A 15,359-nucleotide genomic window follows, 5' to 3' on the forward strand; every position below is an offset into this window, starting at 1 on the left:
AATATATGGATGCTGATCCATAATGGGGGGAGGGTGCAGAATGAATAAAGGAACTTTGGATTGAGCAGAGGAGAGTGAAGGGAGTGAAGGGAGCGAAGGGAGCAGGGGAGTGGTAAAGATGGTAGAATGAGACTGATATCATTACCCTAGGTACTTGTATGATCACACAAATGGTATGACTCTACATCACTTACAACCAGAGAAATGAATAGTTGTGTTCTATTCATGCACAAAGAACCAAAATGCATTCTACTGTCATGTATAACTAATTAGAACAAATAAAAATTAAAATTAAATTCCAGTGAGTTATAAGAATAAAAAAAAGTTCTTGTCAATAAATAAAAAATAAGAAACCAAATAAAAAATACATAAGAAATTGACAAAAGAGCTAAAGGTAACTATGCTAGCATAATCATAATTTTTTAAAATAAAAAAAATAAACAATGACATATTAATATGTATCTAGAAGAAAAAAAAAAGGCAGGCAAGAGCCCTAATGACCACTGTTGGTGGGAGAATCTGTCCCTCCTACATAAATTATGCAGCCTTTTTAGAGGGCAAAGAATTTTCAGGATCTAAAATGTATATACAGGAGTGAGGGGAATAGCTGAACAGGAGGACACTTGCCAGGCACTCGCAAGGCCCTGGGTTCAAACCCCAGCACCTCAAAAGAACAACAAAAATTTTACATACCATTCAAGAGAGTTGTAATTAAAAAACAAAACAAAAAACTTCTATAATATAAATATATCTTTAGATTTTCTGTCAGCATCTTTTGTAATACCAAAAAATGGCAACACCTAAGACTCTATCATTATGAGACTAGAAAAGGAAATCATACATTCATGGAAGAAAAAGAACAATAACATCACTAAACAGAATGAATTCACTCTACTTATATAAAAATGCTAGTCATATACTGTGGAGAAAGAAGCAGTTACAGATAAACATGTGCAACTTGCCACTGTATGAGGACTGTTCCTGCAGGGATTATAAGCCCAGGTGTGAACAAGAGAAATGCCCTGAACAAAAAATATAATTAAATATGTGGGTAGAATGAGGAAGAAGAGATGGCATTCATTGTCTACCTTATACATGGTATTTGAGGGGTGGTACCAGGTTTCTCTACCATGGAGACACATCCTGAGCCCATTTCAGTTTTCATTTTGAGAGAAGGTCTCCCTAAATTGCTTAGGGCCTCGCTAAGATGTTGAGGTTGGCTTTGAACTTATAGCCTTGTGAGTTACTTGGATTACAGATGTGTGCACTCCCAGCTTTAGTTTTTATTTTAGGAAGGGTCTAGCTAAATTGCCCAAGCTGGCCTCAAACTTAAAATCCTCCTGCTTCAGCCTCCCAAGTAGCTGGGATTGCAGGCATGTGCCACTATGCCTGTGGCATTTTATTTTTTAATGGTAAAAATATTTTACTTTATATTAGAAAATAGATTTTAGTGTACAGTTGTGACAGGAGAAAGAAACTAAGTCTTGCTAGAAAGGATCTATTTTTAAAATGCAAAGCTTTCAGTTCTTCTGGGTACATAAAGTACCCAGATCAGCTAAAAACCCACCAAAATGAGGCTATTCACTAGACTCCATGGCTACCTGGGCTAGAGGACTTCAAAGGAATTTAACAATCTCAAGGAATAAGTATACCACATTAAAACACAAGCTCAAAAGCACTAACGATCTTAAAGCTATACTTAAGAGACATAAAACTCAAAACCTATTAAGTCACAAATGAATAACTGATTTTGAGAAAAATCATTTCCCACTATTTGTTATCCTTCTAGGGCTGGAAGGGCTCATAACTTTTAAACTGTCCTCTTAAAGTTTATTCCATATGAGGATGAGAATATCTGAATTTCAAAATACAGGTTTTCATAGGACTTGAACCCAAAAGAAAACATACCTTCCAAGAGCATTTCTGGAATGTCTGCTTGGTATCTAGGACCCACTCTGATTTCACCTTTGTCAGCTAATAGTGTTTTCACTGAGGGGTCATAGACCAAGGAGTAGAAAAAGGTATCCTGAAAAAAATGACAGAAAATAAACTTAATTCCTTCTTTTTATAAAGCAATAAAATCAATGTCACAATAATGAAAGCATAAAACTTCAGAGACTATATAAAATTTCCTTTATGTGAATAAATTATAACTCTTTAAAGAGAGCATGGTATTATTGTCATCATGTACAACAGTGCAGACTTTAAAAAGCAAAATAAATAGCTTTAAATAAAGTAGATTAGGTTTTATTATGTTTTAATTTGAAAGAGAAAACATTAACTGCGCTAAACAGTGTTTTGGAAAGCTAGCAAAGTTAAACCAAAACTCAAAGATAAGACACCTAAAATCAAGTATCTTCTAAGCACCAAGCAGCAGGGCTGTCTTTATGAACACGGGCACCCGAACTTTTGAACTGTCCATACTACATTTTATTCAAAATATTAAAAAGCACACACATCTCACATTGACTACAGTATGTAAGAGCTGAATTTACATGTGGTTTATTAATATTACAGTAGAAATGTAATTGAATATTTACTAATTATAATTCTGCAGTTCTCTTCTAAATTCTAAAATACAGATATGTGTACAGACAGGCATACAAACATAACTAAACACTCCACCACCAGGAGAACACACAAACACTCCAATGGTCCCTTAAGAAGCTCAAATGCCCTAAAGTTACTGAGCCTAATGGACTGGCCACCAGTCCTTTACTGAATTCTGCAAAGTCACTGGAGTATAAACCAGCAGAGTCCTATCTTCTGCTTCCCATTAGGATCAAGAGATTATGTACTGCACAACGCTCTGCATTCCATGCCAGAAGGGCTTATCCCTACCATCAGCATGTCACCAATACCAGTCAAGCAAGTTGCAATAAGAGGTAACTGTCAGACCGTGAAGTGATTCCTTTTAGGGCTCTTATATACTGTAATAAGGACAGAGGGGGAAAAAATGAAGTTATTCCATCTACTGAGAAATTCCACACAGTATTTTAACCATGGATCACTGTCAGGAGAAAAGATTAAACAAGTAAGTGCTAAAAAGTGACACTAATATGTGATACTTGCGCATATTTTAAAATGCTATCTAAAGAAGTAAAAATCTGCAGGAATATATAAATCATCCTCCTTAACAGAATTAGAGGGGATGATCCCTATGTACTCAGGATTGTTTGTTTTGCTTTGTAGACAAGAGAAATAAAGCATATTACTCAGTAACTGAAGACACTGCCAAGGGTTCACCACAAGATTTAAGACCAGAGATACCTAAGGTCCCTTTTAATCTGTAAAACTCATTAACATGGTACTCAAATAAAAAGGAATTTTAGGGGTTAAGGGTTTAGCCCAGAGGTAGAGTACTTGTGAAGCATGTGTTCAATACACACACACACACACACACACACACACACACACACACACACACGGATTTTGCCATAATAAAAAAAGAAAGAAAGAAATGAGTATATGTAGTCAAATAGTTGTTTAAAATCCTTAAATCTGTATGTACTGATATAGGAAAATACTCAAAATATGTTTAGTTTATAACAGAAGTTACAAAACACACACACAAAAATGTTTTCAGAGTGTTTAAATCAGTCAACTCACGAACAGCTGAAAGTAAAGGACAATGATTACAAAGCTATTCTTTAACAACTCTGAATATGTCAACCTCATTATTTTATGCACTTTTAATTTATTTATTTTGTGGCACTAGTGATTGAACCCAAGGCACTCTACCACTGAGCTACAACCCCAATCCCTTCTTTGCTTCTTTGGAGACAGGGTGTCCTAAGTTGTTCAAGCTGGCCTTGAATTTGCAATCCTCCTATCTCAGCCTCCTGAGTAACTAGGATTACAGATAATATGTATAATTCTGCCCTAGCTCAGTATTTGAAAATGACTAAAAAACCAAGCAGAGCTCTCAAGGATGATCTTATAAAAGACAAGGGAGCAAATTTAAAACACACACACAAAAATGTTTCTCAAATCAAAACGTGTATGATACAAGCAGTATTATTTTCCTAATCTTTCCCTCCTGCAAAAAGAGAAAGAGATTCTTTAAATACAATGCCAGAAGCCACTTCTTAGCCCAAAGATTGAAAAGGAGTAAGTGGTCAAAAATAAAATGGCTACAGGTAAAATTATAAAGATCTTTGCTAATTTTCATCAACTAAAGTCCTTAACAAATATGACAAATGAGAAAGAAAAATAAATTGAAAAAATTCCTCTTATCCAAATACACCAGTAAAATACACTGAAACAAAAAGAATGTCTTGCCATTTTGTGTCTTCTGTGAATAAGAAGAAATTGTTAATTTCTGAGCATTATTATCCATCATTTTGTACAGACTAATAAAAAAACTAGTCTTTTTTAAATTTCGCAAGTGTAAGTTATAAAGACTGTTATATTTTATCCACTTTGAAAGTTTTAGTTTTTTAAAATAGGTTTTCTAATGAAAAATAGCTCTCCTTGTTTGTATTTACATTTTTATGTTACACTTTCTTCTTTTGAGATAGGGACAACACTTTTGAGTATAGAAGAAATACTTTCAGAAGGAAATATGTCTCTTAATTCTTTTTTAAAAATACAATTATATAATAAAAATGGGGGGGGCAGACACAGTGTCTTATTTGGGAGACTGAGGCAGGAAGATCATAAATTTAAAGCCAGTCTGGGGATTTAATAAGACTCTGTCTCAAAATAAAAAGGGTTGGCATATGGCTTAGTGGTACAGCACCCTGGGTTCAATCCCCAGTACCAAAAAAAGATAAAGAAAAAAGACAAAAAAATACAAAGAAAAAAGACAATGGGGAAGGGAGTATAAAACAAAAAGATTTAACTTCAAAACATTAACGAAAGTAAAATATATTACCATAATACCAATGATTTTTAAATGTTGTCTAATATTACAATACAATAGAACATACAAATAAATGTTGTCTAATATACAATACAACATTCTGTTTGTAAGAACTGCCTCACTCCAATGAAGTACATACTCTAATTCAACCTGTTAAATGTTTCTTGCTGAGATTCAATGAAAGAAATATTAATCGACAAACTTTATTAGGATTCCAGAAAAGAAAACAAACCAGCGATGGCAAAATCTCATCCAGAGAGAGTCTAAAAGAAAAGCCATCTATTTAACAGAGTATACTGAAGTATTTATTTGTTAAAGTCAAAGTATAGGAAATAAGTATACCAAACAAGTACACTAAAGTACCTATTTATTAAAGCCAAAGTATTTATCTAACTCATGATGTACTTAATAAAGGATTTCACTAGTGACTGAAAAACAAGGTAGAGTTTTTGCTCTTACTTCAATTAACCAGGAAAATGAAATTACCCCAAACACCGTCTAGTCATTACACCTTTACTGGAACACAGCTGTAAAGGTGCCATAATAATTTGGTACAAAAGGAAATAAAATCAAAGGTATGGACTTCATATGAAATAAAGAGGGAAGAAACACAAAGCAGGAATGACTGTGAATTACCTCTTTCTCAAGATATGACAATACTGATTCTGTCTCATTCAGAAGGGCAACACTGCATTTTCCCCTGTTGGAAGATAAAAACATGAAAAAGTGTCAGTCTGTCATCACTTACCTTCACAGTGATGGCACATGCAAAACCAGGCATACTAAAAGGCAGGAGTAGGATTCAAACTAAATGGTAGTTAGGAGTACATTTAAATGCATATATTTACACTACTTATTTATACCTGCTTTACAATGCTGGTGTTGGGTAACCCACAAAAAAGGTCTGTCTTTGCAGGCATTTAGAGAGGTGAGCCAAGGCAGGAATTGTGTGAGGTGGTAAATCCTATCAACATGTAACATTTTATAGATCTTTCCTAATTTAATTATGGGGGAGTGGGGTGGGTGGATATAGAGACCTCAGACTGAGTTTCTTAATCTATAAATAGGTATTATAAGTTAAGTTTATACAAGGGATCTTCAAACAAAAACAGCACTATACAAACCAGTTACTAAAATAACATTCAGATTTCTTAAAATAGTCACTCCATATGAGAGCCAAAAAATAATACACCTTCATAAGGATATAACAAGTTTACCTTTATTGAAATTGTTCTACAGACTAGTTAAAATTTAAACATCAGGAACTTCAATAGAACAAGGGACAACACGAAGATCCACAAATTCTCAGACCCTGAGATCTGGACGTATTTAGTTTTCTTTCTTTCTTTCTGGTACATGTATGTGTGTGTGCGCGCGCGTACGTGCACACGCTGGCAACTGAACCCAGGACCTTGTATGTGATACACCCCAACTGGCATTTACCTTTGATCAGAGGCCTGGATTTGACTTCAGATATGAAAATCTATTTTAAAAAGGCTTGCCTACACTTCAAGAAAAACTAAGGTTATAGGTAGAAGTACTTATTAAAACCACTTAAAAATTTATTCTCATCGGCTTCAAAATATCACTCTATCTCCAGATCTGGCTAGGAAATCCTAATGGATTATTCAAGTTAGAGGCACTAGGGTTTACAATCTTTGGGTGGGGGCTGGCACAAAGTATCTTTCTGTCATAATATCAGACTTTGGATATAGTTCACAGCAGAGAGCTTGACTCACATGCAAGGACCTGAGTTTGATCCCCAGTACTGCAAAAATAAACCAAAACAAACAAAAAACACTAAAATGTCATAATGTCATTTGATTTTTCTAAACAAAAAAAGTTACAACAGCCTCAAAAAACAATATGCAAAAACAAATACTCCACATAAACATTAAGTAGGAAAGAAGAGCTTACTCTTAGATTACTAAAGTACAATTCAAAGTAAAACAATTACTGAAAGCAAAACAAAAGACCAAAATTAAACTAATATATTGACGAAAGATATGTTTTCTAATAATTTTGCAACTCTGTACTCATTTTTTTTTTTAAGTCTCATAAAACATCTTTCTCTGGTAATCATGTTAAGTTAACATAACTTAGAAATATTACTCTGAGGGCATATGGTACTTACACGGTATACTATCTAGTCTCTTATTTGCTTCCTGGAAGAGTTATGAGGATTTCTGTTTATCTAATATATTTTATTCATGCATTATTAGTGAATGTAGAAAAATCAGCATTATTCCTTCAACACACATAAGACTCCAAGTCAACAAACACCTGACATTCCCTTACAAAGGACAGAACCACATGCAGAGACATTAATCTGGTGCATCAGTGCATCAACAGAGAACTTCCATGTGCTCACACATGCAGCATGCTGAGGCAATAAGTGGGGTTTCTGAAGAGTCTGAAATACTTTTTTTGCAATGCTGACAAAGCAATATACATTGACTTCATTAAGTAACACTGAATATTAAATCATGATCAGGTACGGTGATGCACTCCACCATACAGGCTGAGGTAGGAGGAATGCCAAGTTCAAGACCAACCTCAGCAACTTAGCAAGCCCCTCAGCAACTTAGTTGGATCCTGTCTCAAAAATAAAAAAAATAAAAAGGGCTGGGGATATAACTTAGTGTAAAATACCCCTGTGTTCTATCCCCAGCACTTGAAAACAATTTTTTAAAAATTTTTTCTTTGTGCCATACCAGACTTTATTGACTCCCAGTATCTTGGAGATGGGTCCAGGAACCTGCACAATTCACAAGTATGACCAAAGTGGTCCCGACATACCCAAACTTGAAAACTAACACCTGGCTGGAAGTGAAATTTACATGCCCATCACATACAAGGCCCTGTAATCTGTCCAGTACCACAAAAACAACAACAAAATAACTCCTGTAGTTGCAAAGATTGACTTTAAATTCTCCATGTTCAACAACAGCAGCATTAAAGAAAAGCAATTTTTACATTGGCTTTCTGACTCTTAAATTTTCCAGAAACTCTGGACTCTGAAAGTTTATCATATTTTTAAAAAACCTCAAAATGCTACATTCTGTGATTAGAGATTCAGTGAACAGAGTTTTATTCAGCATTTAGTTCCCTGAATACAATGACCAACCAAACAAAAAAAAAAATGATGTTCAAAGATCCAAAGTGCTTTCAGAAGATTAAACAGAAACACTTTAAAATGGACTGAAGAGGAAAAGTCAAACATCAGAGGAAAATGATTTCCAAACCAGAACTCTATGCCTTAACCAATCCTTAGCCAAGGGTGAAATACACATTAAGATATGCAAGCAGTAAAAAAGTTTCACGTTAGAACGTTAAAAGGAAAAGGCAAAACAATGATAACTCCAAGGAAAACAAAAGGTTATACAAGAAAGAATATGTAAGAATATTTACATGTTCATAACACAAAGATGGGTTAAGTTTAAAAAAAAAAAGTCATGGAAACTCTGGAAACACGAGAGAAATGGAATAGAAAATAGAAGTGAAGAGAAATTTCTAAAGTGAAAAATTAATAATAGCATTTAGATTGATATATGTATAAGAGTGGGAAATAATTATAGAGTGGGAACCATCTTGGATATTACTGGACAATTATATCTGATTTTTTAAAAATAACAAAATCTAAATTCAAAATGGAAGAGGGATCTTAATTAGATAAAGTACATAGACCTGTACACATGCTAAACCCAGGGTGCAAGGACAGCTGGCAATGATGACTCTACTACGTCAGGCCTTCTTGAACATGGCACTACTGACAGATATTAGTCTGATGTCAGGGCTGTCCTAGCACTACACCCTGGGTTGGGCATCCCTGGCCTTCATCCACTGGCTGACAGTCATTCCTCCTCACCCAGTTTTCATATTTGTTAATGAATAGAAATGAGAATGAGGCAACTGACTCTTATCAGTAGGTAAAGTAGAGAAATGAAAAGCCGAAAAAGAAAAGTCTGAATTAATGCAATAGGTCTATATGGTTTTGTGAAGAAAAAGGAATAACAAGCAGTGTTTTGGGAAGCCCATAATATCTGTGGCATGGAGAACACTGACTTGATAACAAATATGAAAGAAACTGTCAAAGAGGAATCAAGAGGAGAAAGCCCTTCTCTTGATGCTACCCTTCCCTTTTATAAGAAGAACCATCTTAGAAGAAGTGGGATGTTCCAAAGACACCAGTAAATGTAGGAAGATCCTCATCTCCATGGCAGAATAACAAGTACATTGTTTTGACGGCAGAAAAATCTTAGTACCGCAACACGTGGAACACCAGTACTGGTGACAATATACTGGATATGCTTTGCATCTAATCCAGTATTCCTCTGCACTGTGATTCAAATAAGAGACACTTCAATCCATACACCAGTAAAATGTCGTTTCAAAGGAAAGATTACGTAGAATAAACACTATCTTCAAAAAAAGCATGCTAAGAGCTGGGGATGTAGCTCAGCCAGTAGAACTCTTGCCTAGCATGCACAAGGCCCTGGGTTCGATCTTTGGTACTGCTTAAAAAAAAAAAAAGTGTCCTTGACACTTTGACTTTAAATTTTTTTACCTGTGATATGTTTTCTTTACTTACTATATTTTTCCTCCAGTCTTCCTTCTACTAACAATCCTAAGACCCTAATAAATGCACTACATAACTTTCTCATATTAAATTCATTTCTTAAAGTCACACTATGTATATTCACCAATGGTACCAGTGTGCCTAATTCAAATTTTGTTTACAGACTACAAATAAAAATTGAAAATTTTTAACTTTTGGCAAAGGGGCTGGGGGGTGGCGATATTGGGGATTTAACTCAGTGGCACTCCACACCACTGAGCTATATCTCCACCCTTTCTATTTTAAGACAGGGTCTTGCTAAGTTGCTGAGACTGTTCTTGAACATTGCAATCTTCCTGCCTTAGCCTCCTCAGTCACTGGGATTAAAGCCATGTGCCACCATGTGTGGCAAAATCTAATTTCTTAAAATAAAAATATTGGCATAATAAAGTGTGAAAGAAGAAAACTACCTTCATTAGAACCTTTTTTAAAAAAGATTCCAAATAAATTGCTTCTATAACAATAATGGCCAAACTGAAGCGAGACAGCTAATTCACAGGGGAGTACTCTTTTAATACTTATATGAAGACACATATACAAAGTACAGAACACTTAAGTAGGACACTGTCAGCAATTTTACTTGGTCTCATTTTGCAGGTATACTCCAAATCAAAAATGTCAAATTGGGCCGGGGAGATAGCTCAGGCAGTAGAGTGCTTGCCTTGCAAGCACAAGGCCCTGGGTTCAATCCCTGGCACCACAAAAAAAGAAAAAAAAAAAAAAGTCAAATCACCTATACAAAAATGTATCCTTTGCAATATCATTTTTAAAAGCAAAAGACTAAACTGAACCAAATATTCACCAATTGGGATTAAATAAGTGAGCAATATACAAAAGTCATAAATAAAAATGAGGCAAGGCTGAGGACACAGCTCAGTGGTAGAACATCTGTTTAGCATGTCTGAGGTGTAAAAACCTGGGTTTGATCCCCAACAAGGAGTCAAAATAATAATAATAATAATAATAATAATAATAAGAAGAAGAAGAAGAAGAAGAAGAAGAAGAAGAAGGAGAAGTCGTTGTCTAGATCTTCATGATCCAAGATCCAATATGGAGCTATCCCCTAACTTTATTTAAAAACCCCAACATAGGGCTGGGGTTGTGGCTCAGTGGTAGAGCACTTGCCTCACAAGTGTGAGGCTCTGGGTTCAATTCTCAGCACCACATATAAATAAATGAATAAAATAAAGTCCATCAACAACTAAAAAATATTTTTTTAAAAACACAACATAGCAGCATCATAATTTACTCCATAATATACCTAAAGACACAGACTCATTGCTTTTATAAGCACAGATGCTAAAAAAGAGAGTTTCAATTTCTAAAAGGAGGGGGTTCTGATCAGTTTTCTGTGATCCTAAAAATGAAAGCACTGCTCCATCATTTGCTGCTTTTGGATGGGGAGGGTTGCCAGGACTCAAACCCAGGGCCTGGTACATAATAGACAAGAGCTCATCCACTGAGCAATGTCCCCAGTGGCCATCCATTGCTTCTGGTTCCAGGGTATACTAAGCATTCATCCAAACCGGGTACAAATCACCCTAACCATGGTAAATTCACTCTGGCAGCTGGGCACAATAGTGCAAGCTTGTAATCCTAATGACTCAACAGGCTAAGGCAGGAGGATGACAAATTTGAGACCAGTCTCCCTCAGCAACTTAGCAAGGCCCTCAGCAACTTAGAACAACCCTGACTCAAACAACCAAACAAACAAAAAAAAAGGAGTTGGGGGTAGGACTGGAATGTAGCTCAGCTGTAGAGCACCTTTGGGGCTCAATCCCCAGTACAAATAAATACTCACTCTGGCAATCTATTCCCATCTACTAAGAATAGTTTTGCAGAGTATTTGAAACATTCTTTGTTTACACAGGAAAAAATTCTGTTCACAGATAAACATTTTGATCATCTATTGGTTTCTGATATATGTATGACCACCTACTGAAAAAGTCTATCTTCAAAAATTAATTGCTCTAGCTGGTTGTGGTGGCACACACCTGCAATCCCACCGGCTCAGGAAGCTGAGGCAGGATATTTTATGTTCAAAGCCAGCCTCACTAACTTAGTGAGGCCCTAAGCAACAAAATGATACCCTGTCTCTAAAAAACTATATTTAAAAAGGAGTTGGGAGGCTGGGATTGTAGCTCAGCAGTAGAGTGTTTGCCTAGCATGTGTGAGGCACTGGGTTCAATTCTCAGCACCACATTAAAAAAAATGAAATAAAGGTCTATTAACAACTAAAACGAATTAAAGGGGGGGGGGGGGTACTGGGAATGTTGTTTAGTGGTTAGCACCACTGGGTTCAATCCCCAGAACCAAAAAAAAATTAACTGTTCTAGGTAAAATATGAACAAAAATTTTAATTGCAGACTTTGAAGATGTGTGGAAATGTTTTCCCAATGTTGAATAACTTATCAGAATCATAATTCCATAATTTCCAAAACAGTATAACTCACTTTCATAAAGAGACTAAATCCCTAGTGCTATAGTTTTTTGTTTTGTGGGTTTTTATTGTTGTTCTTCTGTCATGATTTTGGTGTTTGGCATTGAACCCAGACCTTACTCTAACATTGAGCTACACCTCAGCCCACTATAAAATATTTTTATTCAGTGACATTTCATAGCATCTCAATAGGGGAGTGCAGAATATAAATGACAGGCAAAATCCCATGTGTTTGTCTCTTCTGAAATGCCTTTAAAATGACAAGAGAATTAAAAAACAAACAAAAAACTCCAAACCACTATAAAGAGAATCCAAGAGGGCTATCAGCAGAGTAAATGATTTCAGGAAAATTCTGGAAGACAGATGGAAAAGACTGAGCAGAGCAAGCCAAAGTTCATGATGAGCATTTTAATTCAACAGGAAAACACTAGAGACATTTCCACCAAGATCAGGAACAACACATATAAAAAATTAGGATATAAAGCCTAAAATTCGTGCAAAGGGAGCTGTTGCTAGGGAAGCGGGAACTGACCTACCTAGTAGAGCGCTACAGAATTTCCAGCTTAAGAGAGTAGAACCCTGAAAAGCTCCACAAGTGCCATCAAAATCTGCCCACCTAAATGGAGCCCCTGGTTAGCTCGGTGGTAAAGCACACCTGGGTGCAATTCACAGTACCCTCCCCCAAAAAAGGGTAAAAGTTATAGTGTTCAGGCTGGGGTTGTGCCTCAGTGGTAGAGCACTTGTCAAACGTGTGAGGCACTGGGCTCAATTCTCAGCACCATTTATAAATAAATTAATAAAATAAAGGTCTATCAACATGTAAAAAATATTTTTTGAAAAAGTTATGTTTAGTGACAATGAAACTTTGACGACAGTGGGGTAATTCCTTCAAAATTTTGAGGGAAAATAATTTTCTTTTTTTTTTTTTTTTTTTTTTTTTTTGCGGTGCTGGGGATTGAACCCAGGGCCTTGTGCTTGTGAGGCAAGCACTCTACCAACTGAGCTATCTCCCCAGCCCTGGAAAATAATTTTCAATCCAAAATTCAATACCAAGCCAAATACTGTATTAGTATACAGTATTAAATTAGCTATGAATTTCACTCCAAAGTAATTTAAGAAGTATTATGAAATATGTGAAAGAACAAATGAGTCTGATGCAGTTTGACACCTCTGCTATAAGTTATTATATATTGAAAAATAAAGGTGAAAGCAGCAGGAACCAAAACCAAAACAACCAGAACTCATTTTCACAAATTTTCTCATTATAAAAGTTTTGTTGAATTCTGTTGAAATACAAATAAAATCAAATACTTAACATAGGAAAGTTTCTCTCCATAGAAGTATTTCAATACTTCATAAAGAAGGAACAGTGTAATTATAGAACATCACCACTTGGTAACAACTATGAATCAGTGGATCTCTAGGCAACAAACAAACTGCCAGTAACATTCCGAAAACGGACAACCAAGCATTATATATCTCCTGATATACAATACCACCTACAAAGTTGTTTTTATTTCTGGTGTGTCCTCTTTCCCCTTCAACTATACCAGCGTGGAGAGAGGAACATGGTAAAAGACACCATGACAATACAATCAATGAATTCCACAGGGAAACCAGTTTCTTCCACAAAAAAATGCTAGGAAAAAACAGAGCAGGAAAGGGGAAGCCTTCACTTTCCCCTATGGCCACTCAATTGACTGGCACCATGTCCACACTACACATTACCATAATGCCTTTACCATAATCAAGAGGTATTATATACGTGAATCTGTTCTGGGACTTCCGTTTCACTGGTCTATTTCGCAATCCACTTATTAAGGCTTACTAAGGCTTGGAGAGACCCTGTCTCAAAAAATAAGAAGGGCTATGGGAGTAGCTTGGTGGTAAAGGTTAGAGTAGGGTTAGGGTTTTATAATAATTAATGTAGGGTGGTATAGTTATAACTCTTAATTATTATAACTCTACACTATCCTACCTTAAATATTACAACTCTGCAAGTGTTTTAACAGCTAATGAAAGCAATCTAGGTTCTCTTTTTTGTTTCAAGAATGCCAAAAATAGGGCTTGGGATGTGGCTCAGTGGCTCAGTGGTCTAGTGCCCTTGAGTTAAATCCCTGATATCAAAAAAAAAAAAAAAAAAAGATTTCTTTATATTCCTAAAACTCATTGAGGACTTCAAAGAACTTTTACTTATGTGGGTTATGTCTATCAACAGTTACCATGTTAGAAACTAAAACTGAGGAAAAAAAGTTAAAATTTAGTAATTAATTTAAAATAAAAATAAAGTAGCTAGGTACAGTGGTGCATGCCTATAATCCCAATTGTTAGATATGGAAAATAATGAACCCCAAAATATTGTGGCCTGGGAAGAAGGATTGAGAAAGAAGGCAACACATTGATAACATTGATCCTTTCCCAATACATTCTTTCCCAGTGACAAGACAAGCCCTGGGAAGAAAATATCCACTGAGCCTAGAATGACAGACTCTGGGAGGTGGCCAAAGCATTGATCCTTCCCAAAATAAATCTTTTCCAGATAGTATCCGTGGACCCCAGACCCTCCATCTTCTCCAAGTCAAAATATTGCCCAGTGAAAAAAAAATCTCAAATTCCTAAGTGCCCAAACTGACATGCTCAGTCATAAAGTCACCTATGAATGTAACCTATATAAGCACAGACTCCCCTTTTGTCCAGTGGCTTGTTTTCCACCAAGAAAGTGGGTCCATCAGATGTGTGATTTCATTGCTGAATAAAGGCTATGTTATCCGTGAAGTCTGCACCTGGCTCAGTCACTTTGTGCTAACACCAGTTACCCAGGAGGCTGAGGTAGGAAGACCACAAAATCGATACCAGCCTCAGCAACACGAGACTCTGTATCAAAAAATAAAAGGGGCTGGGGATATTGGTAAAGTTCATTGGTAAAGTGCTCCTAGGTTCAATTCCCAGTACCTTAAAATAAACAAATGAATAAATAAATAAAGTCTATATCAGATTAGAAAACATTTATGAATAATTAATATATTTTTGAAACAAAAATTTTAATGAAGAGTGAGTGGTAGTATTTCATATTTTTTGCAAATCTGTTCAATCAAATTCTATCTTCTGTTTTTTTGGTACCAGGGATTGAACCAGGGGTGTTTCACCACTGAGCCATATCCCCAGTCCTTTTTATATTTCATTTAGAGACAGGGTCTCATTGAGTTGCTGAGGCTGGCTTTGAACTTTTGATTCTCCTGCCTCAGTTTCCCAAGTTGATTGGATTACATGCATATGCTATCATGCCCAGCTTCCAATTTCTATCTTGATGGGCAACCAGACTTCCCTCACTTTTATTGAAGTATATAAGACAAAAATTGTATATTAATGTTATACAATGTAGCCTTTGATATACATATACACCCGTGAAAAGACTAACAATTAGATTTTCATGTAAA

The 15,359-nt window shown here is 35.8% G+C and overlaps 1 protein-coding gene across 10 annotated transcripts in view; it reads right to left on the reverse strand.

Annotated features, from left to right (window-relative positions):
• Nucleotides 1-15,359, reverse strand: part of Mta3 (metastasis associated 1 family member 3) — a 204,531-nt gene that overhangs the window by 92,562 nt on the left and 96,610 nt on the right. For all 10 annotated transcript variants that reach the window (XR_007104631.1, XM_047522396.1, XM_047522400.1 and 7 more), the window contains exons 5-6: nucleotides 5,501-5,564; nucleotides 1,909-2,026 (exon numbers count right to left, since the gene is read on the reverse strand). Coding sequence is in view for 9 of the 10 variants with exons in the window: in XM_047522396.1 (XP_047378352.1) it covers nucleotides 1,909-2,026; nucleotides 5,501-5,564 (182 nt within the window). In the remaining variant the exon portion in view is untranslated. The remainder of the gene's footprint in view (nucleotides 1-1,908; nucleotides 2,027-5,500; nucleotides 5,565-15,359) is intronic.

This window comes from Sciurus carolinensis, chromosome 13, assembly GCF_902686445.1.
Source record: "Sciurus carolinensis chromosome 13, mSciCar1.2, whole genome shotgun sequence".
NCBI lineage: Eukaryota > Metazoa > Chordata > Mammalia > Rodentia > Sciuridae > Sciurus > Sciurus carolinensis.